The sequence below is a fragment of the Gavialis gangeticus genome, unplaced genomic scaffold, assembly GCF_001723915.1.
Source record: "Gavialis gangeticus isolate Ggan-Ray unplaced genomic scaffold, GavGan_comp1, whole genome shotgun sequence".
NCBI lineage: Eukaryota > Metazoa > Chordata > Crocodylia > Gavialidae > Gavialis > Gavialis gangeticus.
In genome coordinates this window covers 51,375,094-51,400,703 of record NW_017729022.1, presented here as the reverse complement: position 1 = coordinate 51,400,703, position 25,610 = coordinate 51,375,094, and the positions used below count along the sequence as shown (strand labels likewise).

The window sequence follows — 25,610 nt, the reverse complement described above, 5'->3', positions numbered from 1 at the left end:
CCCCCCCCCCCGCCCCGTTAATCCCCCCCAGCCAAGGGGCGGAGCCAGGCGCTCATTTAAATAACAGCGCGGCGGATTTGCATGCCGCCAAGATGGCGGGCGTGCGGATTGGCCGGCAGCGACGCAGCCCCCCGGCCCGGCTCTCCGTGGGCGGGGCCAGACGGGAGGGGGAGGAGACGCGGGGCTCATTTGCATAACGGCCCGGCGCGGGCAGCCGAGGGCGCCGCTGGCCTCTGGTGCCGGGAGCGGGCGCTGGTTTTGAACCTCCGGCAGCGGGAGCAGGAGCTACAGCGGCGCAAGCTAGACCGACCGGCGGAGCGCCGAGACTGCGGCTGCCACGGGACCCCCCGGACACAGGTACTGCACAAGCCGCCGGCCGGAACGCGCTGCTGCTGCTGCGGCGGCTCTCGGCTCGCTCAGGGCAGCGGCGGCCCCGCTCGCCCCGTGCCTGGCTGCGCGCAACAACGCGCATGCGCGAGAACCGCAACACTGCAAGCCCTGCATGGGAGCACGTGACCCGGCTCCAGTGCATTCGGCGCCGCGCATGCGCGTTGGCGTTCTTCGTCCTGAGCTGGGAGCAGGTGGGGAGTGAGTTGTCAGGGCGCTTCCTCTCCCTCGCCACGTGCAGAAGCGTCGCTGTGGGGCCCAGGTAAGTCTCAGGCGGGGCTGCCTGGCACCCCCAGCTCACCACGACTCTGGAAAAACAGGCAGCTGCTTGGGGCTTGCTCCTGCATTCATGGGGCTTGGAAGGAGCTGCCCCTGCCCTGTGCCAAGGTGGAGGTGCAGAGGGGTGGGCATGGGGGCAGTGGTGGGTGTGTATAAATACCATAGGTGTAAAACTGAGTGCTATCCCCTGCTATGGTAGTGTCCGGGAGAAAATCATTCTTCTTTCGATGCTGCGCAACCTCTCGGTATAAGCTTGTGCAGGAGAGGCTTCCTGAACAGGCGCTGCTAGTGAGGAATAATTAAGCTAAGCCCTGAGGTGGGGGTTGTTATTTAAAAAAAAAAAAAGTTTGTTGGTATCACTAGTCTCTGTTCATTCCATATTGTGGGTATTTTTAAATAGGTGAAGGGACCTGAGCAGCAAGCTGAATTGGTACCTCAAGTTGCTGTTGCGGCCCAGGTAGAATAAACATGGCAGCAAATAAATGGTGCGGGGGAGAGAACATAGTACTCCATATGTAACGTGCACGATTCTGTTCTTGGAGTGGATTCTTTTAACTTATTGCACCCTTACGTATTTTCAAAAATAGGTTGTAAAGTTGTTTTCTTGGCCCACACTCCTGCATTTAGTTCAGATGAGGCAGACATGCTGGAGGTACTGCAGCTGTTTTCATCCTTTATTTTTCCTAGTAGGTGTGTTTCTTCCTGATTGCTTCTCTCAGTCCTCATCAGGTAAAGACATTGCTATTGGATATGTTGCATATTTGTCTTTAAATATTTCATTATATTGTACTGCTCATGTGACACTTAAAAATTGATAGGGTGGCTTGATACCATTGTCCTGACAGAAAGGTGTGGATCAAAAATGGAGGGAGGATGTGACAGTTGTCCAGTACAGTTGTGGAGAAGGACTTGTTAAAATTGCTTCTGTCATGTGTCCCTCAACCAAAAAAAAAGTCCCAAAACCAAAAAAAAAACTTATATGTCAAAACAAGTTATTAAAGCTTGTCCCTAATTATCAGTAACAAAACAATACTTTGAAAATTAATGTATAAACTGGTCAGTTTTTCTGGCTAAATACAATACTTTTATGGGAAGATGTACTTTCAATTCATTGCTACTGTCAATTAGTTGTTTGGAGCTATTTTGTAAATTTCAATAAATCTCAGGTTGTTTTTATATGCAATACCAATCTATTTCAGTTACACTTCTTAAAGAGGTCAGTTGTTTAATTTCTGCCAGGGAAGGGTAGAGAATGTACTTAATGTCTGTTTAACACCTTGTTTCAAAAAGATTTAGCCTAAGCTAAAAAAATATGGAACTGATCAGAGCACAAGAAATAAGCTTTATATTTTTCTGATTAAAGACTACCTTGTGGTCACATACATATATAATAGTGTTAGATTGAGAGTTAGGAGTTCTGAAATTCTGAATTTGGTCTTACTACTTGTTATACCATTTTCAGTATGTAATGTAACCTCTGGCCTGTTGAGTGTGGCCTCGAAGTATGTGGCGCCGCAGATCCGTCTGCAGTACCACTCACTGTGCATTCAGACATTTCCTGCACTGCTACCTTGCAGTGTCTGGGGGGGGGAGGTTGACCCCTGGAGGTTCAGGGAACAAAAAAACCCACACAGAAAAAAAGCGGGCGGCGCACGTGGAGGCAGTGCATGCTACCCAAAACCATAGCCTGGCTGACTGGGGCCGTGCTCCAGCTGCCAGGCAGGCACCAGGCTAAAGGAGCGATCCAGCTGCAGCTTCCCCAGGCCCCAGGATCCCAGGTAAGGCAGCTGGGGCCAGCACAGTTGTTGGCCCCAGCCTCCCCTACCCCACCTGGGGTAACCTACCACGTGCCAGAGAGTGCATGGCAGGGGTGTTTCCCAGGGACAGATAACAGTGGCCCAATGTGTCCCAGTGTTAGTTGTCTCCAGTGAACAAAGCATCCGCGCTCATCTGGATGTGAGCTCTGTCTCTTTCACCATCTGTAAAATGGGTATATTAATAATTAACAAGAGTATGCTTACAATAGATTAGTTAATGTTTGAACACTTCAATGATTATTTTAGTAGCTTAAATGTTACTTTTGAATCCAGGTGGTGGTGCTATCATTTTTTTTTAATGGCTCGTTATGTTGATATGTATTTCAAGTATTAGATCATTTTTTATGTATTTGTGATAGAGAAAAAGAGGTATTTAATGTTCTATCTTTTTATAGACAGATATATTAATATGGAAATATCTTTTGGAATTTTGGAAACCTCATTTTGCTTTGGTGTGTTGCAACTAATTTATTTTATTCTGTTTTGTATAGTTTGGAAATAGTGAATTTCAAGGCAAAATTTGCTTAGTTTTATACAAATAAAAGTTGTCATTTTAAAAGAAACCATTTTGATGCTGAAGTAGTGCCTACTGCAACACTTTGAACTGCTTCATATGTTGCTCAATGGTACATGTGTTTTAACCTAACGTACATGCTTTTGGTTGCTTCATATTCACTGGGAGAAAACAATTTTACATGCATTTAAAAACTGGTGAGCATTTCAGATTCTCATTTGCCAACAGCCTGAAAGTCTGTTAGTCCCATAGACTTGTACATGTACCAACATTTGTATCTGCCACCTTTAATTTTCAGAGGGTGCATCTACATGTGGGTTCAGTTCATGCCGGACACAGCGTTTACACGTGTGCCTGGGACCACAGCACATTGAGCTGGGGTGGCACAGCCCCGGCTGACAGGAAGTTCAGGGGTTTAGTGTGCTGTGGAGGGGCTGGCTGGGGCATGAGGGTTCTACAGTGCAGGGCACTCTTGTGCCTGAGCCAGCCCCAGTCACTGTCTACATCTGTGTTCCAGTGCACTAAATAACTCCTCTGTAAGATAGTACTTGTGTTGGGTATGGCAGAGTTAATTAGTTTACTGTGGTCTGATAGCGCCACAGATGCTTTACTGTAGAGCTAACCAGTCAACGCGGCAGTAAAGTGTTTGTGTGGATGCCTCCAGTGTCAGCCAATCAACTTCTCTTTCTGATATTAAATTAGAACCATTGCAGATACTTCGAAGTTTAATACTAATTGCAGAGCATTAGTTGCCCTGTGTGGAGGCCCCTTCAATGTATTCCTGAGCCCCCAAAGTTGAAAACAGGAAACTTCTAATTCTGAAATGCCTGCTTCCCACTTTATATGGGAGTATGCTGCTAACCAAGTTCTCAGCATGACTTCTTCTTCAGGAATGAAAACTGGAAAGGAAAAGTTTTTGGCAGGGAACTGGAAGGATAATTTCTCTTTGCTTACCAAAGCTTCTGTGAATTAAACATAAAGAAATAATGTTTTAGTTGTGTTAGAGACCTGAAGAAGAATGCTTTGCATTTGAAAGCTTGTCTCATTTTTATCTCAACTATACTGGTGGTCCAACGAAAGATATTGCCCCCAAAATCCTTGCCCCTCTCAGAATTTTTTGACCACTGCTTTTTTGTTTGTTTGTTTATTTGTTTGGAAAAAAGATTTAGGAAAATCAGTAATTAGTTTTACTTTGGCTGATTGTCAATAGCAACTGTTATGCCAAACATTTTAAAGATGTTTATACTGAGAAATGTTTATGATGTACAGAACATGTAGTGTGCAGGTAGGTCATTGTTGAAAAAGGTTAGTGGTTTTAATATACCTTCTCCATCTGCTGATTTTCTTCTCTATTCTGCTGTGAAGTCTTAGTCCTGAGTTTTTACAATATTGGTTTTTTGCTGTGGTTTGAGGTCACAGATTCATTGCAAATTCCACACGAGAACTTGGAGGAGAAAAAGTTTTAAGTCGGAAAACTATAATGTTTTAAAACTTGTGTAATATAATATATATATATTTTTGGAAGCTAATGCAATGTCATGTTTTGAAAGATTTTTTTTCCCTAGTTCTAGAGCTCTAAGTCACAGCCATCTTTTGTGCCAGAGATTGCTGTATCTCATTTATGAGTAATTGTCAGGAAATATGAAGGAAACAGGGCAAATGCCTTCTTAATTAGTAGGTTATGTTTATCCAGGGGTATGTAATGATAGTTCCTTATTAACCCTCTTCAAACCTTTGGAGGAATATTATATGGTGGGCTTTCTGTGCTCTCAAGGTTTAGGATCATACTCCGATGGTCAATACCAGTTTTCCTCCATCATTCTATCTATCTACCTAATATTATATTAAAGGGTGCTTAGGGTAGTAGTGCTAAAGAGTTTCAGTTATGGGCGGTTACCAATGATTCTCAACATTTTTAGACGCAAGGCATGCCTGTGAAAATGCAAGGCCTTGCTTTGCTGTCATTTTTTGACTATGGAAAAATAACGGATACACTTTTCTGTTATAAAGAACTTGAAGAGCACAACAGGTCGGAATGATTTTGATACTATGGATTCCTATTTGAAATCTCTGGGTTTATCTTATGAATCAAGTCCAAGTGTTTGCACATCTAACAATGCTGTTACTGCACCATGTCCTTTAAACGGATATCGTGGCATCTCTGCATGCCCTGGCTGCCTGGTTGAGAATTGCTGTACTGTACAAAGACGCAACAGAAAGATAGCACACCATGCCCCAAATCAGAATTTACGAAAATTTACAAGAAATTGTGTTCATCTTGCAGCAACAGCAGACCCTACAAGGAGAGGCTATGAGACCTGAACCTGTTCAGCCTCCACAAGAAAGGCTGAGAGGGGATCTGGTGGCCGTCTATAAACTGGACAAGGGAGAGCAGCAGGCAATGGGGGAGAGAGTCCCTATTCCCCCGAGCACTACTGGGAGTAACAAGAAATAATGGCCATAAGTTGATGGAGAGTAGATTCAGGCTAGATATCAGGAGGCTCTACTTCACAGTCAGTGCTGGCTCCTACCCTGGGGGTCTTCAGAAGGAGGCTAGATAGACACCTTGCTGGGGTCATTTGACCCCAGCATTCTTTCCTGCCCATGGCAGGGGGTCGGACTAGATGATCTGCTCAGGTCCCTTCCAACCCTACCAACTATGAAACAGCTTTTTTGCATTTGTGTTCTGAAATATTTCTGCTTTGTAACAGTCATGATGTTTGGGAGCCCATCTCAGTCTCCTGTAGCTCAAGTAAATAATACATTTATACAAGTAAAGCTGTTTTTAGGTTTTTGTTGACATTCCATTAAGTGTCAGACAGGCAGAGAGATAGTTACATGATTAAAATTTGTTTGTTTAACTGATAATCCTTCTTGGATTGATGGGACAGCCACAGAGCATTTTTTTTTCTTTGTGTTCAGACAAGAACTGGCTGAAACTTCTGCTAGCTTGGTTTTGCTTGATGGCATAATGGTCAACCCATAGAGGGATTGACGCAAGATTCGGGCCTTGATAATTTTCCAGCTGTGAAGAGTTGGAACACGTGAGCAGCCAACTTCAGAGAATTATAGAGCACATTCACATGACAAATTCCGTATTGCACTGTGTCATCTCAGTATAAAGTTAAATATACTGAATTTCCATATTTTTGGCATATCGCTTCCTGATCACTGATACCTCTGGGTCTTTTTCTTCCTCTTATAATAGAATTAGGTGAGACGTTAGGGTTTTTTTAGTGATATCTTCAGTCCGTAGTCTAATGCAAAGAAACCCTTGGAACTTGTATATTATTTCCTGGACAGACTAGCTATAGCAAGACTCCAGTGCCACCAATGGAATTAGAGAAATTAAAAAAAACAAACCCTTCTCATTAAATTCAAATATTTAATTTTCTGGAAGCATTGAGTTATTCAATTTTATGTTCTCTGGAGTAGACTTAGTCAGTTCTGTAGTCTGACCTTGTTAACTGGTCATGAAGGTCATGAAATTAAATGAAGTATTGGTAGAAGGATGGACTTCGAAGAATGCATCAATACGAGGTCTTTAAATTACAAAACTGGACTAAAAAGTTTTCCAGCTTTCCAGAGCATACCTGTGACTGAGCCATTGTGGTTGTGTCAGTAACACCAGCATGCTCCTTGAATTGTAATCTTACAAACATTTCTAGTGTGCTACAAGTCCCCCGCTTACAAAATAGTAATGTTGTACCTATCTCTTCAAAATTACTGTCATCACAGACTTGACTACTGTTTTGCAGTATGCTGTAATGATGTGGATTTGTCCCTTCATGCCCAAAAAGAATTGTTACTTGATACAATTTTTATTCACATCTTCTTCATTGCTGCCAGGTTCTATTTCCTTTCAAAGATACTAGCCTTATTTCTTGACCCTCCATCATGAGTGCAGTTTGTTATAGCATCCCAAATTGAAATGAGAAGAAAATCATGAGTTTCTCATGGTATAAAACTTTTAAAGTTTTATTTTAATATAGACATGTATTCAGTAAGATTTTTCTGATGTATGAGTATTTTTGGATGAGGCTAACATGAAGATGGTGCATATAAAGTTTATCAAGTGGCAGTAACAGACAGGATGCTAATTAATAGTAGGTCAGACATCAGCTAGAGTCCTATGCTCAGTTTTGAGTACAGTGTCTTAAGAAAGATGTGGAGAAAATGGAGTGGCCGAAGATGGATAGTAATGGTGATAGAGGAGTTGGAATGTAAATTACATAAAGAAAGGTGAAAGGAACTAGACGCATTTAGTTTGGAGAAGAATGTCATGACGGCAATTCTCAGATTTTCAAATGCTGCCGTAAAGGTTAAGAAATATCTTTTTCTTTGCCGCAAATGAGAGAACACCTGACAGTGGGTTTAAATTGAAGCAAAATAGGTTTAGATCAGATCTACTAATACTGGGAGTGATAAAACAATAGAATAAGCTGCATAGGGAGATTGCGGAGTTTCCTCTTTTGAAGGTTTTCAGAAAGAGGCTGGATGGGCACCTGTCTGGAATGGTTTAGGAATACCAAATCCTGCATGGTGGTGGGGGGACACACACGCTAGATGGCCATTGAAATCTGTTCCAAACCTTTGATTCCAGTAAAGAATGCCAACAATTTGTTTTCTAAATATTCAGATATTCTTCAAGTTGAAAGTGCAAAACCACTGTGTGGCAAATTACATTGAATTAACTGAATAAGTTCAACTTTAGAGCACATGCTTTTGCTTTATCACTTACCTGATGCTGCTGAGATGTTCTCTTAAAATTCTCACTGTATGATCCATTGACTTTTGGGTTGTTTTTTAAATGCTAGATATGTGTATGTATTTCACATGAAATACTAATATTATTTTTTGTTGTAGATGTTAAACTTAGAATTGTGGAAGAACCTGTAATTGGTCTTGTCTTGGTGCATGTTTATCTAATGCTCCTTTAAACTATTACAGGATTTCTCAGTACCTTTTTAAAAGTACCATGAACATTCTGTGTTCTGTCTAGCTGGGAGAGGGTTTTTCTCTGAACCTTACATATTGTAGTGAATACAGATTTTTCTGATGAGTTATTAACTATTAATTTTTCCAGGAACAAATCTTGAGTGATTTCAAAAATCAGGTGGCTACGGTGAGTGTGTTCCTTCTGATCATGGGGTTTTTTATATTCAGCAACAAATTGGTTCAAATTTTGAAAACTCAGGACATCTTAACCTGCTGTAAATAGATACGAGAACCTTTTTCTTTTTTGTGTGTATTTTCAGAAAATGCTTTTAATAAATCAATGCTTCATTTATATTAGAGGCAGTTATAACTGTTGTGATTGTGGACTGTTTTAGCTAACTTCAAGCCAACTAGATACTTTAAAGCTCACTTGCTTGGGACTATCATAAGCATCCTCCTCTATTACATGATAATAAGGAGCTGTTTATGCTGTAGAAATTTGATATTTTTATATAATATAGAATTAAATTTTTACAGATACAGATTAGCATCCAACTTAAAATAATTCTCCAGGAAAGTTATTTGAAATCCAGGTTGTATCTAACTTTTAAGTGTAGTTTTAGTAACAGTATGCTTTACAATGTTGTAATATATATGCACTTCCATGATAACAAAATATTGAAGAATTTGATTTTTTCATTCCCAGTTAAAAGTAATATGATCAGCAGAGCTTAGATGTGCATCACACTGATAAGATAAGGTGGCCATTGGTCCTGTTTTTAAACCTTTTGTCCACTGTCTGTTTCTAAATGAGAAATGGAGTGCAAAAAGCCCTGCTTTTCAGTTCATTGGTAGCAGTATATGTCAATCATTTGTCCTTATGATTCTCTTGGCTGTGTCTAGAAGTAGGGCAGTGCACAGCCAGGAGTAGCAGGGTTTGGAGCCCAAGAGACAGTGGGGGAGGTGGCCTTTTTGTGGTGGCCCTGCCACTTGCTGATGATTGACCAAGGGGCCCAGTGGCCCCACTGCTCACTGCTGATTGCCTGAGGGCAGGGCTGTGGTCTCCTCACCGTACCCCTAAGGTGTCCTGTATTCTGGGGATGTGTCAGCGACCACCTTATGGTAAGATAGGAAGAGAAATCATAGGAAAGGAAGTTGGATTGGTTTCACTGAAGACTTAGGATGTTCCATAATATTCCAGGATGCTTTTCATATTAAGTTTCACCAGGTGTGTGTGTGTGTATGTTTATTTGTTTGTAAATTCTTCAGACAGGTTATTTTTAAATTTAGTGCATTGGCTTCTTTAAATCTGTACGTAGACCTAATGTAATTGATAGGAGTTCCCATAGACTCAGTTTATGTTTGATTATTCGGATGGATAACCAAGTAAAAGGTTATTTTTAATATGACTTTCACAGGCAAGAATGCAAGAACTGATGTTTAAACTAAACTAGGGGTATTCTGCCTAATTTGTATGTGTTCATAGCATGCATTAATATTTTACTTAGCAGGGGAGGGCAGGAAGGTCAGGAATCCTAGACTTAGGGTGTGTGGGGGCGGGGGGGGACAGGATCTGCACTTCATGCAAAAAACATCAACATAAAGCAGCTGGCCACTACAGTAAGCCCAGTTTTAGTGGCTTCTGTGATGCTCTAAAGTGGTAGAAAGCAGATGGCATATAGCAGAGTATCTAGCCCTGAAAGTGGGTTGGTTTTTTTGGCTGTTTTTTGTTAATGATTTAAAGATGACATTGCATAGGCTTAAACTAGTTAGATGCATCACATGGTAGCATTCTCTCAGAATTCTTTTTGTTTCTTGTTTATAAGGGAGCAGCAAAGAAAAACTGTTTAAATCTGTTTAGTCTGTGACCACAAACACTGAAATTCTGCAACAGTAACAATCTAGTTATTGTATAGCCTCATAATGGGGCAGAGTTAAGGTTATTTGGGACTCCTAACACTGTCCATAACTTTATATGCTTGGAGTTATCCCAAACTTAAAAAGAACTCAGAATCTCATGGGTTTATTATGCTTGTCTTTTGGTAAAATAACATTCTTGTAGATTATCCTGATAACTGATGTGTACTGTTAGCCATAGCCTTACATTTTAACATAGTTTTTTAGCAGTCTGGGTATATGAAAATTAAGCTTGGTAGATTAATGTATCATTAATATGCATTTAGCACTCGGTGTATACGAAGACACCTATGCTTAAAATGTGTTCTAAAAATGCTACTCATTTTCCTGGTGGCATGGCCTATATGTGTACTTAGTTGCATCCTTAAATGTTCTGATTTGGGGCATAAGCACAAACTGAATTAGTGTTTGTGTATGTTATTATACAGCTTTAACTCTGTTCTACAAAGTCTGTAGTGCAAAGAAAGTGAGGTGAAGTCTATCTTTTATGCTGCAGTGGAATTGCTTTCTGCCATTCCAGTTACAGTACCAAATGATTACACCTGTACAAACCTATTCAAGTAATTGAATTCTCACAAATACTATAGACGGCGCAAACTTTAAAAGCTCTTGGTATTATACGGATGCAGCTTCATGATCTGGAACCTTTAATACTGCTGACAGTGAATAAGAAGAAAAGAACATGTTTTGAGTCTTGAATTCCAGGCTTGTAGTGCTCATGGGCAGGAAAAAAAGTGTTTAATTTGTTTGTTTTAAAGAGTATATCTGATCCGGAAATGATTAATAACATAAGCATGGAACCATCTCCAAAGTAGATTGTGTGTGTTAATATATATTCATATGTATATTTTGAGTAAAACAGAATGCTATTTTCAACTCTGCTGGGTTCTTTTGGTTTTAAGTCAGGTTGTTAGAGCTGTCAAATTCCTGCATACTAAAAATACATAACAAATGTTTACAGTTGGGTACATTTACATGGGTAGCTAGTTATTTAGGATGTTTCTCTTTACAAACTATTGTAAAATGGGCTTGATTTGCTGGTGACTCTTAGTGGGAAGAATGTTTGAGAGAAGCAGATCATTTTAAGACTAGTGTATGGAATTAACTTAGTGTCTAGTATGAATGGGTTTGTTTTCCAGGATTATTCTTTTCTGTTGGAAATAGAGCTCCAAGTATATTTTGTAGTTATCCTCTGATCCTGTACAATCCAACTGAAAGTGCTAATAGATGTAACTTGACTTTATTTATGTGGGCATATATATATGATTTTCAGTTGCAAGTTGCGCAGCTGTGCATTTTCTTTTGCTCTCATTTTAACCAGGCATCCTATTTCAGATACTAACTTTGGGGTTGACAAGTACAGCAGACAAATACTGCTGGAATGTTTATTCAGTTCTGAAAATGACCATCTACAGCTTGCAACATTAACATCCAGAGTGTTTCATACATTCTGGCAATTTAGAAGTCTTGTAAAGAGGTGATACAAGCTTCAAGCAGATAAAAGGGTACGCTTTCCATTTTTACAACTTTTAAGCATGTGTTCAACTTCCAAAAGAACCCAGCATACTCTTGCGCTGGAGGATAAAGAAACGAACCCTTTTTCTGCTTCGCTATGAAGCCCCTGTACTCTTGTTGTGAGACCTCCTTCACAGGCAGTGTTATTTGTATGGCTATCATAGTCCGTATCTATAGGACACAGTGAGATGAATATGGAGGGACTCTTTTAGAAACTGAGATTTTGCTGGCTGATAGAACAGGTGGTTGTGTTTAATAACTGACCTTTGAGATAGTGCAGGTTCCCCTTTAATTCTGGTTTCATTAAAATCCTGTGTAAATATGTGACATTTTAAAAAAAAGTACTATTTGTTAGTCTAAAGAACTGCATTACATGGAGGGGAGCCTATCATGAAACCTTTTAGCAAGATAGCTATAGGTGGTCCAGCTGCATATCCTGTCTAACAAGATCATAAATTGGTGTGATTATATAATTTCTTAGAAATATTTTTTTCTTAAATTTTAGTCATCTGTTGTGTGGAGGTTTGTAGGTGTTTTATTTTGATGTTTGTGATGGAGATGGGGGGGTTGTTGTGGGGGTGGTTAATTTGTTTTTGGTGTGGCTTTTTTTTTTTTGTAAAGTTAACTTCCATGTTCAAATATATCTGACTTTGTACTGGATAACTAGATTTCCAAAATATTTCTGTAATATTGGAATGATGAATAGTAAAACCTGTAATGGCCTTGAGCAGATTTTCACTTCTTTAGGGCTGAAATGAAGCTCCTCTTGAAGAGTATTCCCTAATGTTTGTCAGTTCTATGCATGATTTGGCTCATCTCTGTAGCTGTTAATATGTGACATGGATTGGGAGCTGGAGTTGGGAAGGATTTGGAGTATGCAGTATAAATCCTGAGCTACCGGCTGGTTGCTGGTTCACAGTCGTAACGAGGCTGTCTGTCTTCTTGCTTCACTTTGTGTGTGTGTGTGTGTTTTTTTTTTTTGCTTTTTTTTTTGTTTTTTTTTTTTAATACCACTTGTGCTTTGAGAGGCTGCAGTGTTGCAGCATGTGCATTAACCACTTTTTGCCTGTGCAGTAACCATTTTTCTCCTGTGCATGTATTATTTTTTGCAGTGTGGTAAAGAGGGGGAGGTGCTTTGCTGTATAAATGTACTACCCACTGCTGAGTTGTAACTGAGTGGCTGATCTTAAGTGCATGTTGCAGCCATCTTAATCACATTTGCAGTGCAACTGAGTCAGTGCTGTCTCAAAATGGCTGACGAAGTGTTCTTCATTGCAGCAGTTTAGCCTGACTCTATGCAAATGAGCAAGCCTGCTGGAGTCACATGCTTCAGATTTAGAGGTAAGAAACAGTTCCTTTCTCAAAATAAATTAATAAATAATAATTTCAAACTTTAGAGAAAAGAACTAGTTCTCGGGTGAATAGGAATATTTAAAGTTGTTTTGGGGGTTTTTTTGTGTGTGTTCCTTCTTTCCTTTGAACAGGAAATCTGAGCACACTGAGTTAGGTTAAATGTCAGTAACTTTTTCACAAGCATTGTGGTGGGTGGGGCTGGCAAGGTCAAAGGTCATCTTTGCAGATGTATAAAACCTTGACTTTTCCCAGTTTCAGCATACTTCAGGCAAGAAGAACCCAGTTTTTCTGGCGTTTTCTAGCAGCTTTGTGTATAATGCCACTAAATTGAAAATAACGCTATAGAAATCTGTTACTGCAAATTTATAATCAAGGAGTTAGATGAGCATTGCATTCAGTGATCCTATTTTTAATCCTGTTTTATTTTTCTTCAACATTTTGGATATGGAAATCTTAAACCCCACCCCTACGCATGTGGGAAGAACAACATTTATTTACTAGTAAATAGTTTTCTGGTCTCATATTTGTGATTGCAGAGCAGTTATCTCCAAGTATGGAGCTTACAGAACCATAAAATGAACAGTAGAAATGAAAGGAATGATTTCCTGCTTTGTTTTATGTAGTTTCATTCAGATCTGAGTGTGGGAGTTTACATGGTTTCACATGGCCTAGCTTTCGCATCTGTTTGACAGCCATAGACTCATAGTTGATAAGTATCAGTGTCCGAGGGCTTGGAGGTAAGGGAAGTGGCTACACATGCACAAGTAGTGCACTACTTTTTTTCGTTTAAAAACAGGCATTTTTCTTCCTAGACAAGCTAATTGACTTCCCTCTTCGTATTTTTTTTCTGCTAGTGACCATTACTGGCTCTAGATACCTTGAATTTAACACGAGTCCTTTAAAAATAAATAAATAATAATTTTTAAAAACCTAATAATAGGAACATATTGATGTCCTCCAGGAAGCCCCCCAAAAAGTGAATGTTCAAAATGGAGACATAATGTTCCCTGTCTGAAGGTGAACTAAGTACTAAGGATACTATTAAACTTATCTCTTTAATAGGCAAATGTTAGGGAAGAATTAAGTCTTTGTCCCTGAATGTGTGCTTTTTATCAGCACATTCTGTATCTAATTAAGGAAGGTGCACTCTGTGGCTTAAGAAATCTATAAATTCCTGCTTCTGTAAGTGATTTCTAATGTTTCTTGTTGAATTAGTGAAAATTATACAGCTCTGAGAATATAATTCTTTGATAGCATATAGTGTAGGTTGTGGGTCTCCTAAGAGCTTGAGAGTCATCTTTTTTGTGTGCATGTGAAAAAGGCAAATCTAAAAATTTAATAAAATAATATAATTTGAGCACAGTCTGATTATTTGCTTGTGTTGAGCAAATGTTTTTCCATAATTAAATGTAGGGCTTTCCAACTGGTGGTCCACAAGCTCTGTCTAGCCCGCAAGGGGTTAACGTGCAGCCTGTAAGCTCCTGCCTAGCTGCCATTGCTCCCCATTGGCAGTGGTGCTGATGGCAGGTGGCAGTAGCAGGGGGTCTTTGGGACAGGACAGTACTTCTGGAGGTGGCCCAGTAAGCTTACTGCCCAGGCAGCAGGTGGAGGTTGGCCAGCTGACACAGCAGAACGGGTATGGGGACTTGTGCAGGGAGCTAGTGCTGCTCATACGGTAATGGCAGGTGGAAGGGCCCTCCCTCATGGCATTGGGGAGGAGTGAGGGGGAGTGCGCTTATTCTACTTGTGTGATTTGGGGGGGGTAACTTGGCAAAGGCAGCAGAAGTGGGGCAGGGGGACTTGTGCAGTGGGGGTTGTGGTGCTCCATGGGGGACAGTGGGATGGGAGTGGGGGGGAGTCTGGTGATGTGCACACAGCAGCATGTAGCCTTACATGGTAGCAGCAAGGGGAGTTAAGCACAGCAGGGGGCTGCATGTGCTGGGGGCTCCTGAAAGCCTGTGCAGCTTGAAGTCCCTGCAGTGTGTAGCCCAGCGTCCATGAGTGGTGTAGCATGCGGCCCCTGGGCACCTTGAAGTTGGACGCCCTTGATTAAATACATGCATTGTTCAAAAGTCTGTTCTTCCCCCCACACATACTTAAGGAGTTATAAACATGTGTCATGGGAAGATGGATTCCTGAACTTAGGCGATAATGCAAGTGAAGCAGCTAATATTCTTACTTTGTTTTATTATGATTTTGTTTTTGTTCAGTGACCTTGACTGTTTCACTTAAGCCAGCCTTAGTGGTTTTCAGTGGTATCTATTTATTGACTAAACAAAAGTTAACATGTTAAAAACTTTTTTCAAACATTTGGAAGTTTCAGAGTTTGAGGGTGTTTTTTTTCTTTTTGTTTCCTTTTCACAAGTTAATCTTTATAAACATGTTAGAACTGTGCCTATATAATTTACCAGGTTTTGTTTGGTGTATAAACCCTTCCTCTTGCCATAAGCCAGTGAGGCTTATTCTTTCCCATCTCCCATGTAGGTGCCTTTATATTTCTGTAAAATATACAGGCTGGAATAATCCTAACCCCTAAATCTTTTAAATAAAACAGTCTCTTGAGGGCGGGAGGAGGGGCATATAAACCAGTGTGATCACATTGCTGATTAATGCCAGATAGGAAAAACTCCATATCAGGGTTGGGCGGGGGGTGGAACTTGTATCACTTCGTATCTTTTAAAATTGAAATAGCATGCTCCCTTGCAGTAACTGGAGGGGATGAGATTTTTGTGCCTAAAACCACCCAGAACGGGGAGAGTACTAATGAAGAGAAGGAAGGAATAATATGAGCGTGTTCTTAATTTGTGAAATAATCAGAAATTTATTGTCAAGGTATAGCTGTACCATTTTCTGTTGTTCTTACGGTTAAGTCCTTTCTACTCACATGGCAATCAATGTGAGTGTAGGAACACGGTTATCTTAACACACAGAGAAGAGTAAAGAACCAGTCACCTTACAGTACATATAAGACAAATGGTTCTTTACTCTTCTCTGTGTTAGGATAACTGTATTACTTAAATTTCTGCACAAAAGGAAAAGTTTTTTTATGTCCTTTAGCAGTGCTTAAACTAGCCCTCCTTTCCCATGTGAGCCGAGTAGATTATGCCCATTTTACAGATGAATGAGAGGCACGAGTTGCCCAGGTCGCACAGGAAGTCAGTTGTTCATCAAACCTATCCTTCCTCTTCAGTCCCTGTTCTCCTTCTACTTTAGTGTTTGTCCCATGCTTTGTTTTAGTTTACTTTATTCTTTTATGGGCCATTTTAGAAGCAATAGCTGTTTTGCAAGCGCTGCAGGAAATAACTGGCCCACTGGGGAACCTTTGAAAGATTGCTTGTTTATTTTCTTAAAGTGGCTTTTTGGAATGTTTAAAATCTGTTACATTTTGAAACTGCTACCTTAACTACCTTTTGATACTGCTATAGAACACACCTCATTTCCAGTGTTCTAAGCTCTTCAGAGTTATTCAGGAAGGCTGTATGATAGTATTTCTCCCCCTCTGTCTCCCTCTGGCTTTGCTACCTTATCTTTAATGCCTGCTTAGCAGTGGAAAAAGGAGGCAAAAAGTATTGGTTCACATACAGAGGGACAATTTATTTATTTGCCATTAATTTAATCTATTATGGCAGTCATTAAGATAGCAGTCTAATGGAACAATATAGGCTTTTTAACTAAAAGCTTGCCATACATTTTCACCGTGAGATAACCAACAGGGCTTTAAGTTCTGACTTCTTCAACTTGGTTCTGGTACATGCGTAACTTTTTTCCTTTTGAGACTTCCTCCACTGTAGACAAATGACTTTGCTGGCAAAGTAAATGTGAAGGACATGCTCAGAATATTTTGATCATTTATATGTCAAAAAATGTAAAGTTCTGAGTAGCGCACCAAACAGTAAGTGACAAAAAATAATGCAGATTGAGTTTTCTCAGCTCATTACAGTAGTGCATGTGAGTAATACACAAAGCTGTACCCTGCATTTACATGAGTACTTCATGCTCACTTTTTATAAGTCACTCATTTCAAAACCTTACTCTCATTTGGAACTGTTCTAACACAGCTTGGTTATTTTTTTTTTTTTTTAAATATTCCTTTGAAAACCCAGAAGTGTCTCAGTTTTCACAGCTGCATCTTCTCATTTTCAGTAGATGTTTTGGTAGCAAACAATTTCAGGCAGGAATTAACGCACTACACCGATACGTGCAAATCACTTCTGAAGCACTCACTTCATGTGTATTTTTTTTAAGGAGTAGAAATAACTCCAGACCTTGCAGAATCATTTTGAATCTAGCATTTAAGCATGCTACAGTCATGTTATGAATAAACAGTTAAAATGGCCTAGAATTTCTAGCATAATTTTAGTATGATTTCTTAAGGTATCAGTTGATCAAGTGATAATTTTTATGCATAATTTACTAGCAGCTTTAGACCTCTTACATTTTTGTTGTGTTCATTTAATAGTGAGTGAAGGTCTACATGTAAATTGAATTGAAAGTGAGTGAAATGTAGCTTTCTGGTAAGCTGGTGAGGAAGCGCACTATAATTAAGAATTGTTATCTAAACAGGAGGTGAGGGGTCATAGTATTTACAAGCTAGCTGCTCTTCAGTTGTTTGAGGCCTGACTTCCTCCTCTGTTGGAGGAGGTTTGTAACTGCCCCCTTCTCTTGGCACGTGCTATTGCCTGTTGAGAAATGCAATGGGCCATGTAAGTGTGGTGTTGACAGTTTCCACACTTAAAATCAGTATAGGTTTTTGGCATCTTTCTAAAACTAAAAATTAGAAGTCTGGGGAATGCCAGTCTTGGCCATGTGATTTATGAATAATTGTTGGTTGGAGCTGTAAAGGGGAAGTTAAGTGAAAGTCTGATTTTTAAGAACACCAGTGAAGAATTTTTTTCCCCCCTGGTGCTTTGATAAAACAAAATTTAATCCATTAGATTCGATCTGTATTCTTTTAGCTATGTGGGGTTTTTTTTCTTTCTAAATATGAATCAGATGCCTAAAAGAAATCACTTAAATTGATCATAATCCAGAATAAATGATTTCTAATACTTTCTGTAAGCAAGCTAGACTTTCCTAGAAGAGGCTTTCTTCTGGGCATACAAGCTACTGTAGTGACATTTGCAGTTCATGGATGCCCTTTTTCCAGGGTTTGTGTGTTTTGCCTGTGTGGCTGCTATTGCTTCATTGAACAAAATTTAGAAGTTGTGGGGCGGGGGGTTAAATTTGATTTTTAGATTCAAAATGTGTGTATTGAGAGGAGAGTTCTTATCCATCCTACATTAAGAATGCAGAGATAACCTAAATCTTTTTAGACGTTTGTGCTGTGTATGGATATGCTAACTGTGAGCAGGAGAGAGAAATATTTTAGGCTGCTTAGGAATGAAAATAACTGGAGTATGTGAGTGACTAGGTTGCTGTTTAAGTAGGTGTACTCTAAGTTGAATGCTTCTCATATGCAAAAATTAATTTGGAAGCATCTACAAATACTGCTCTGCTGGCTATCATTTGTTACTGTGCCTTTGTATGAAAAACACAGGTGTTGGAGCTGCTTTGGGGTTTAATAAGTCCTCTTCTAGCTTCTCCAGTTTACTTTTGCCATGGAAACAGTTCATTGTGCTTTTTAAAACTTAGTTGGTATGCTTTTGAATCCTCAGCTGGCTAGCTGTTCCTGTTCTTAACTACAGTCTGCATCTGAAAACCAGCTTAATTGGAACTAGTTGAGCATGTAACCAGATGCAGGGAGGAGTGGAAAACAACTTAAAACAAGGGAGTGTCCTTGAGTTTGTTCGGAAGGTTCTGGAAGCAGGGTGGTGCCTTTCTGAACACAACAGAAGGAGAGCTGATCTTTTCGGCTGGCTGTAAGATCTGGAGCGGAGCTTTGTTAGAGGAGTGGAATTGGGTGTTAGCACAAACTAGCTAGAAAATAAATTAAGGACAGGGAAGCTGCCTTGTTTCCTTAATAGCTGCTTTATTGTATACTGAGAGCCTTGCTAGAAGGCTGGTGGTATGTGCACATGGCTGTAGTACAATTTGCTGTATATAGGAGATGCAGTTTATTCTTAGCAGCATTTGGTGCCCTTTATCTTCAGGCTCTGGATGGGAATTGCAAGGAGGCTGTTTATCTGATGATTCACTCTGCAAATGACAAAAGCATCATTGGAAGATGCATAGTGCACAGTACTTAGAAGTGCTAATGAGTACAAATCTGGCTGAAAAGAATATAAATCCCAGGACCGTCTAAGACGTAAAAGCAAAGTATTACTAGGTCTCTTAATTAATGGTGGTGATTTAATCTGGCGCTCATTCTGGAAAAAGAAGCTTCTTGCCTATACATCAGATCAGGCTCTCAAACACCACAGTAAGGGGTGCATTAAAAAAAAAAAAGTCTGATTTGGATGATTAAAAATTCTCAGATACTTAATGCATTCTTTTGAATAAATTGCGTAATGCCAAACTACCTGTAACCAGACCTGAAGCAAAAATATTCTTGTAATGAAAAGAAACTATATAAAATAAAGTTTGTGTTCCTTTTGAGAAGATAAACTGTGGTGCAGTAAGGGAGAGAAGTAGAGCAAAGCTGATTTTTCTGTATACGAAGGAACTTGACTTTACCTGCCTGGAGCTGACAAGTGCTCCTGTTCTTTAATTCGTTTCCTTTTCTTCAGGTGGTCCATTAAATGGTGCCATATTGCAACAGGAATAATTTTTCTAGATGGAAAGGCCAACAATACTGCAGTTTTGTTTTTAGTTTCATTTTGGGATTGCACAAAATTCACATGTACTAAGAGCTGCTATAGGCATTAAAACTATAGCAGGGTATTGAAGATCTTTTTTCCCTCCCAATTGATATCTGCAAAATGTGGTCCACTTATTCAAAAGGTAGAGTGAGCTTAATGAAGCGTACCTATATTTCATTAAGTTATTAATACAGCTGGGCTCTTCCTGGAGGGAGGGGGAAATGGATGTAATTATTAACCATTTGGAGTTAAAAGGAGGGTGAAATTCAGACTTGTGTCTACCTGTAGCTGTATTACGTGAGGCACTGGAAATGACAGAGCCCACAGCTCCATCTGCTTGATGAAGGGAAAATAAATGGGCCAGACTGCTCACTTGTCAATAGTAGCTGAAAATTGGGTCACTTTTTCTGTGAAGCTGATGTGTCATTGCCTAGTATTGGTAGGCTCTCGGGTATTGGTTATTGCTGTAGTATTTGAGGCAGGCAATAGTACACAGCTTGAGCAAATTTGCTTCATTCAAAAGTTATTTGCATTGCAGCTACGTGCTTATGAAAAACACTTGGAATGATGTCTTTAGTATTGGCATCCTTCTCACTAGGTGTATCTAAAAAAGTGGAATCTCTTCTTTTGTAGACTGTATCTTAAAGCCCTTTTCCTATCACCATCATACGAAGCTAATTGTTAACCTTGTTGCTGTGACTTGGATCTGGACTGATGCAGCCTAGTTATTTGTTTACTAATATTCTAGAACCAGGAATTGTCTGATTGGGGAGAGGGGGGAGGATGGCTTAACTCGGCAATACCCTGCTGCAGTTTAGGCATGTAATGAGGCCCCCTTTATGTAAATTTTACTGGCGCCTGCTAGCTGTAACTGCAGTCTGGCTCAGCTTTGGCAGCAAGTAACATGTGTCATGGACTTTTATGTGGAGTGTGCAAGCATTCTGGTTTCTGGGGTGAAAGAACCAGGTTGATTGATTTGAAAAGGTGCAGAAAGGAATCTGAACATAGATGGGCTCTGATTGTGGAAATACTGAGAAATTTTAGCTTTCTTTTTCTTTTTTCTAACATGCTGCCTTTTCTGCTCTCATAAATTTCTGCTTGTTGGTACCACTGTGTGGTATGTGGGAGGTGCTTCACTGCACATAGTTGCTGCAGTGCTAGTAGTTGGCAGCATAGAAAGCAGTACAAAGAGTTCTCTGACTCTGGACACTTTCAGTTGCAATATTCAATTGGAGACTGTAGCATGCTTGTTTAGTGAGCCGTAGTGATACTAGTGACCTATTTATTTAGTTACGTGGGTGAATGGGAGATTTCATTGCACTTTACTGAACAGATGTGGACCACTGACAAGTAGTACATTAGCTCAGGCTCTGGCTACCCTATAGTACTGCTGCTTGTGTATAAACAAGCAAGATGTGTCTCAAGATGGCTGACCTGGAAGTCTTCTTGTAGCTCTTGATATTTATGCAAATGAGCTGCATGCCCGTGGCTTATACAGAGGAGGAAGTTCGTTTTGCATGTGTCGGCCTCTCTTCAGGTAAGAGAACTGAATTTCTTCTACTGCCTAATTTTTTGAGGCCTATCAATTTCCTTTTTCTATTCGTTTCCCTCTACCCCCTGCCCCCCTTTGGGCACAATGCCAAGAAACTGAAAAATACTTAATTTATGGAATTAGATGTAATGTTTTTTTGGTGGGTGTGGGAAGTAATTTGATTTTTAATAGCAGTATTTTGGGATTATTCTTCATGTAGGGAGAGTAATTTGCAGCTACCATAAAATGTTTTGTTGCAGTTAAAACCGAAAATTTTAAATTATCTTGAATCTTGTCATTTTTTTCTCTATTACATTTGGTTCAAGTGTTCATTCTTTTGCTAGCCCATTATTGTGTCTCTACAGTGACACCAACTGATGCACACGGAGACACACTGTTGTGAGCTTACTTTCATTTACTTGTGTAGGCTGCAGACGTGCAAGTCTGCTCGTGGTATTTTGACTTGTGTCATGTGGGATAACTGCATCATCCTACATCCAAGAACCAAACTGCTTGTGGTTTAAATTTATTTTCCATCACAGCTGACAAAATTAATGTTTAAAATGGTGGACTCTGAACTGCTGTCTGTGTAAATCTGCTGTTAATTTGGGACAATACAAAGTCAAATATATTTAAGTGTTATGTACATTTTAAGCAAAAAAACCCCAAACCTAGTTGGATATTTTTCATTTTCTATTTTTTCTATTCCCCTTCTCTGTGGTATTGACAAAAGTAGCTTGTTCCTGTAAGCCAAACATACTGACACTCAGAAGTATTGCTAATTTTAAAATACTTTCCATTGTCTTTCTTCACATATTGTACTCATGCCATCTCCATGTACTCTATATGTAGGGCAGATATACTATATTGCCATTTGCCTGACACGAAAGGAAGCCTAAAGGAGGTTTTGAGTTGTTGTCATTGTTGTGCCGCACATTATACACTTTAATTTTAGTTGGAAGCTGTTCCAGCTTTCTGCTGACCAAGAAGTATAGAGTTGTCACCTTGTTATTTCAAAAGTTTTCCTGATTGTGGCTGTATGTCCAAGTTCAAAATAAATTAGAATAGTAGACATGGGAATTCTGCATCCTAAACTTGGAAGCTCTTTAATTGTATACAAAAACCTGTTTCCATAATGAAAGAGGAACAAATTATGTAAAATCCTATCACAGTTTATTGACAAAGCAAAGGTAGCTATTTAGAAATAAAAAAGATGATAACTAATGTGGAAACAAAATAACTAGTTAACAAACTGCTTGCAAGGTATGAAATGTAGAAAACTGATAAGGGAAGCCAAAGACGTTTTGAAAGAAATTAATTTTTTTTTCAACACTAAAGCTTGTAAAGGGGGAATTCAACTATACTAGGGACAGAAAATCCTAGTAAAGGTAGTGTAGTAAAGGTAGGTATAAACTCATTACTAGATGGGCAAGTTAACCTGAAGATTAAGGTGAAAGTATGATACAAAATAAAACTTGTCAAACAAGCTTGACTTCTTCAAGTTTTATCAAATCAAGGTAACCATATAGGGGTGATTATATTTAGATATGTATAAAATACTTGATTTAATACCAGGTGTTTTTATTTATTCTGTGTATTTTTTAAAAACTAAAGAGGATATTAAATGGATTAAGAACTGGGTAACTGATAGATCTCAAAGTATCTGTTAGTATGTAATCCCTTCTAAATGGCAGGGGAGGTGTGATTTAGCTCCTCAGTGATTTATTATAGGTCCAACACTTATTAAACATTTCAGTCCATCAGTGTAAATTAATATTAAATTGCTGCACAAATTAAAATTTGCTCACAATAAAAAGATTGTGAGATTCGTAACTAAGAAAGATAGAAAACCTGTACAAGATACGCTAGATCACTTGGTAAACTGATCAATTTCAAGCTGCATACTTTAATGTAGCCAAGCAAAGTTATATACTGAGGACCAGGCATACAGAAAATGCGTAAATTGGGAATTGTATCGTGGGAAACAGTTACCTTGCAAAGGATTTGGGAATCATAGCAGGCAGTGAATGTTAGCTCTCAGGATAGTGGTATGGGGAAAAGTTGAAGTAAAGTCTTTGGATATATAATCTGGAGGACAATGAGTAGGAATAGGAGAAATATTTTATCTCTGTATTTGGTTTTGGTGAGCCTGATGTTGGAATTCTGTATCGCATTCTCATGTCTTGAATTCCCTTGCTGTTTGGCTTGTTCTTCAGCCCTCAGTCTATTTTTAGTTTACCAAAAAGGTCAATGTGACTTGTTTTTAAGGTGTGTAAGTACTTCCCAGAGTTAACAGTGCCAGGTTCCTTAATCTAACATAGAGCCAGTGATGGAAACCTGATTAATTCCAAATTTAGAAGTTACGAATATATTTTTAGGAGTGAAGAATAATTAACTGTTGGAACAAGTGAACAAAGAAATGGTGGATTCTCATCTCCAGTCTAAAGCTGAGACTTGAGATCTTGTTGAGAGAACTTTCTTTTAGTTGAACACAATTACTGGCCCAGCGCAAAGATGATAGATAGAATTTAACAGCTGAGTTTTATGCAGAAGGTCAGACAAGATGATCTAACAATCATTCCTCCTGGGTTTAAACTCTAGGGATACTTAGCATGTGCTCTGGGAGGGGGGCGGGAGGCACCTCGTGTATCAGCATCCCCACACTTCAAAATGGAGACGGGACACTTTATCTAAAGCTTGTCAAACGAGCTTCAGTTAACGCACCCCTGATGCCATTTTAAAGTGTGGGGACACAGATACCTGAGACATGGAGACTGGCTGGAGGTTGCCAGTTAGCACACTCCAGCAGACTCGATTAATGTCATTGCAGTGCATTGGATCAGCCTCCCGGCAGGTGTGTAAACAACCTATGAATACCTCATGCAATTCAAGTCATCTCAAATTTTTTAACATATCTAATCACTGTGTTCCAGGAGTCCCTCTCCCTTCCATGTTGGACAACAGTTTTTTCCTGATCCTACTGATGGTTAAGTAGTTACGGCTATATAAATTATGGCTGCATTTTTGTAGCCTGATTTTTGTTTTCTTGTTCGTTTTTGTTCCCTCGGCCCTTTCCAGAAGTAGCTACCCTCTTTTTACGTGCCTAAATTGAGGTAGCAACGTTCATAAGCCTTGAATAAAATGTCTGATATTGAGGAAAAGCAAGTATGTGTGTGACATACCCAAACTAGATAGTAACTAAAAATAGTAAATTACTGGAGAGGATTATAGTCAGTGGCTTCATGATTTATGTTTTTCTTCCTATTTTATGGTTGGAAATGTCTAAAAATAGCAGTTTATTTGATGTCTACTGCCATGCATCTAGATGATTTAGTTATTAAAATACCCCTGGCTTTCACAAAGAGTTTTATAATGGGTATTTATTCTGATGGACTTCTGAAAATGCACAGTTTTCTTTTAGTTGGAATTTGGCTTGTCAATTTCTTTGCTGTGTTCTCAGTTGACAATATTAGCCTCAAAGTTCTGATTCTAAATTCACCTGGGAGAGGAAAGGTGCCTGCAGTCGTATCAGGCAAAAATGGTAGAGAGGGGATTAAGAAGGTCTTGTTTACTAGCAATGATACTTGATATTCTCTAAGTAGCCTCTGGGTCTAACAGAACTGCCAAGGGTGTTGTGAAGCTGAATCACAAATGATGTGTTCATTTCTCCTTCTACCAGGGAGGCAGTTATTACCCTCATCACCTCATTCTGTTAAATTCCTCCATTTACGAGCATTAATTAGTTGTCTTATCTGGATTCAGCTTCAGCCTATTCAGTCATCCAATTTCTGGTTTTGGAATGTGTTTGTGTATTCCATTGCTTTTGTCTGTTCCACCACACTTGCTTGGTATGATGTGATGAATACTCCATTCTTTGTTTACTACCTTTCCTGAGACACCTTTTGAATAGTGAGATGGATGAAACTAATTGCATCATACCTCATGCAGGAGCCCTCTGGGGCAGTGAAACAATTGTCCAATCTTACCCTATTTTCTAGCAAACAAATCAGAAACACTTAAACTCTATCTACGGTTATCACTAAGGACTGCAGGCATCATAATTAGCTCTTGGGCTGCTCTTCTTAATATCAAGCACATCAGTCTAGCATGGGCCTTTCATCATCCCCCATTACTGTCAGGAAAATTACCAACCATTATGACAAGTGTGGTTCCTATTCCAAACCACCTCCAAGACTCAATTGACTGGACCCAAGGAATCTAATGTTTCCAGAATTTTGAAGAATTGACATGCTGAAACCTCCTCAAAGACTTACCTCAAAAATGGGAGATAGTGGCTTAGGTTGACAGCGACTGTGAAAGCGTGAAGTGATTGCTTCTAAAGCAGAGTCATATCATAAGTTCTTTAAAAAACAGTAGGCATCCTGTTTCTCCAGCTCAAGCTGTGGGAGTAACAGTCTCCTATAGAAGACTGAGTATTCTTTTGCTAGCTTTCATCTATCAAGGGTATTAGGCCAACTCTGAGGGTGTAAAACAGTGTCTTAGCTTCAACAAGACCTCAGTAAAAGACTGGCTAATACTACTTTCAACGTTAGTTCTCATTTGTACACGTATGTAGACACTTCTTCTGTTTAAAATCAGTCCCATCCTGCCCCCCCCCCCCC

At 39.5% G+C, this 25,610-nt stretch overlaps 1 protein-coding gene across 5 annotated transcripts in view; it reads left to right on the top strand.

The window, feature by feature from the left end:
• ATF7IP (activating transcription factor 7 interacting protein) overlaps nucleotides 1-25,610 on the top strand; it is a 188,598-nt gene that overhangs the window by 12,909 nt on the left and 150,079 nt on the right. For 2 of the 5 annotated variants that reach the window (XM_019514911.1, XM_019514910.1), the window contains exon 1: nucleotides 553-649. The exons of 1 other annotated variant lie outside the window; for it this stretch is intronic. Coding sequence is in view for 1 of the 4 variants with exons in the window: in XM_019514913.1 (XP_019370458.1) it covers nucleotides 20,975-20,994 (20 nt within the window). In the remaining 3 variants the exon portion in view is untranslated. Of the gene's footprint in view, nucleotides 1-552; nucleotides 650-12,532; nucleotides 12,709-20,610; nucleotides 20,995-25,610 lie in introns of those variants that run through there. 2 more of the 5 variants (XM_019514916.1, XM_019514913.1) reach the window with 2 other exon arrangements.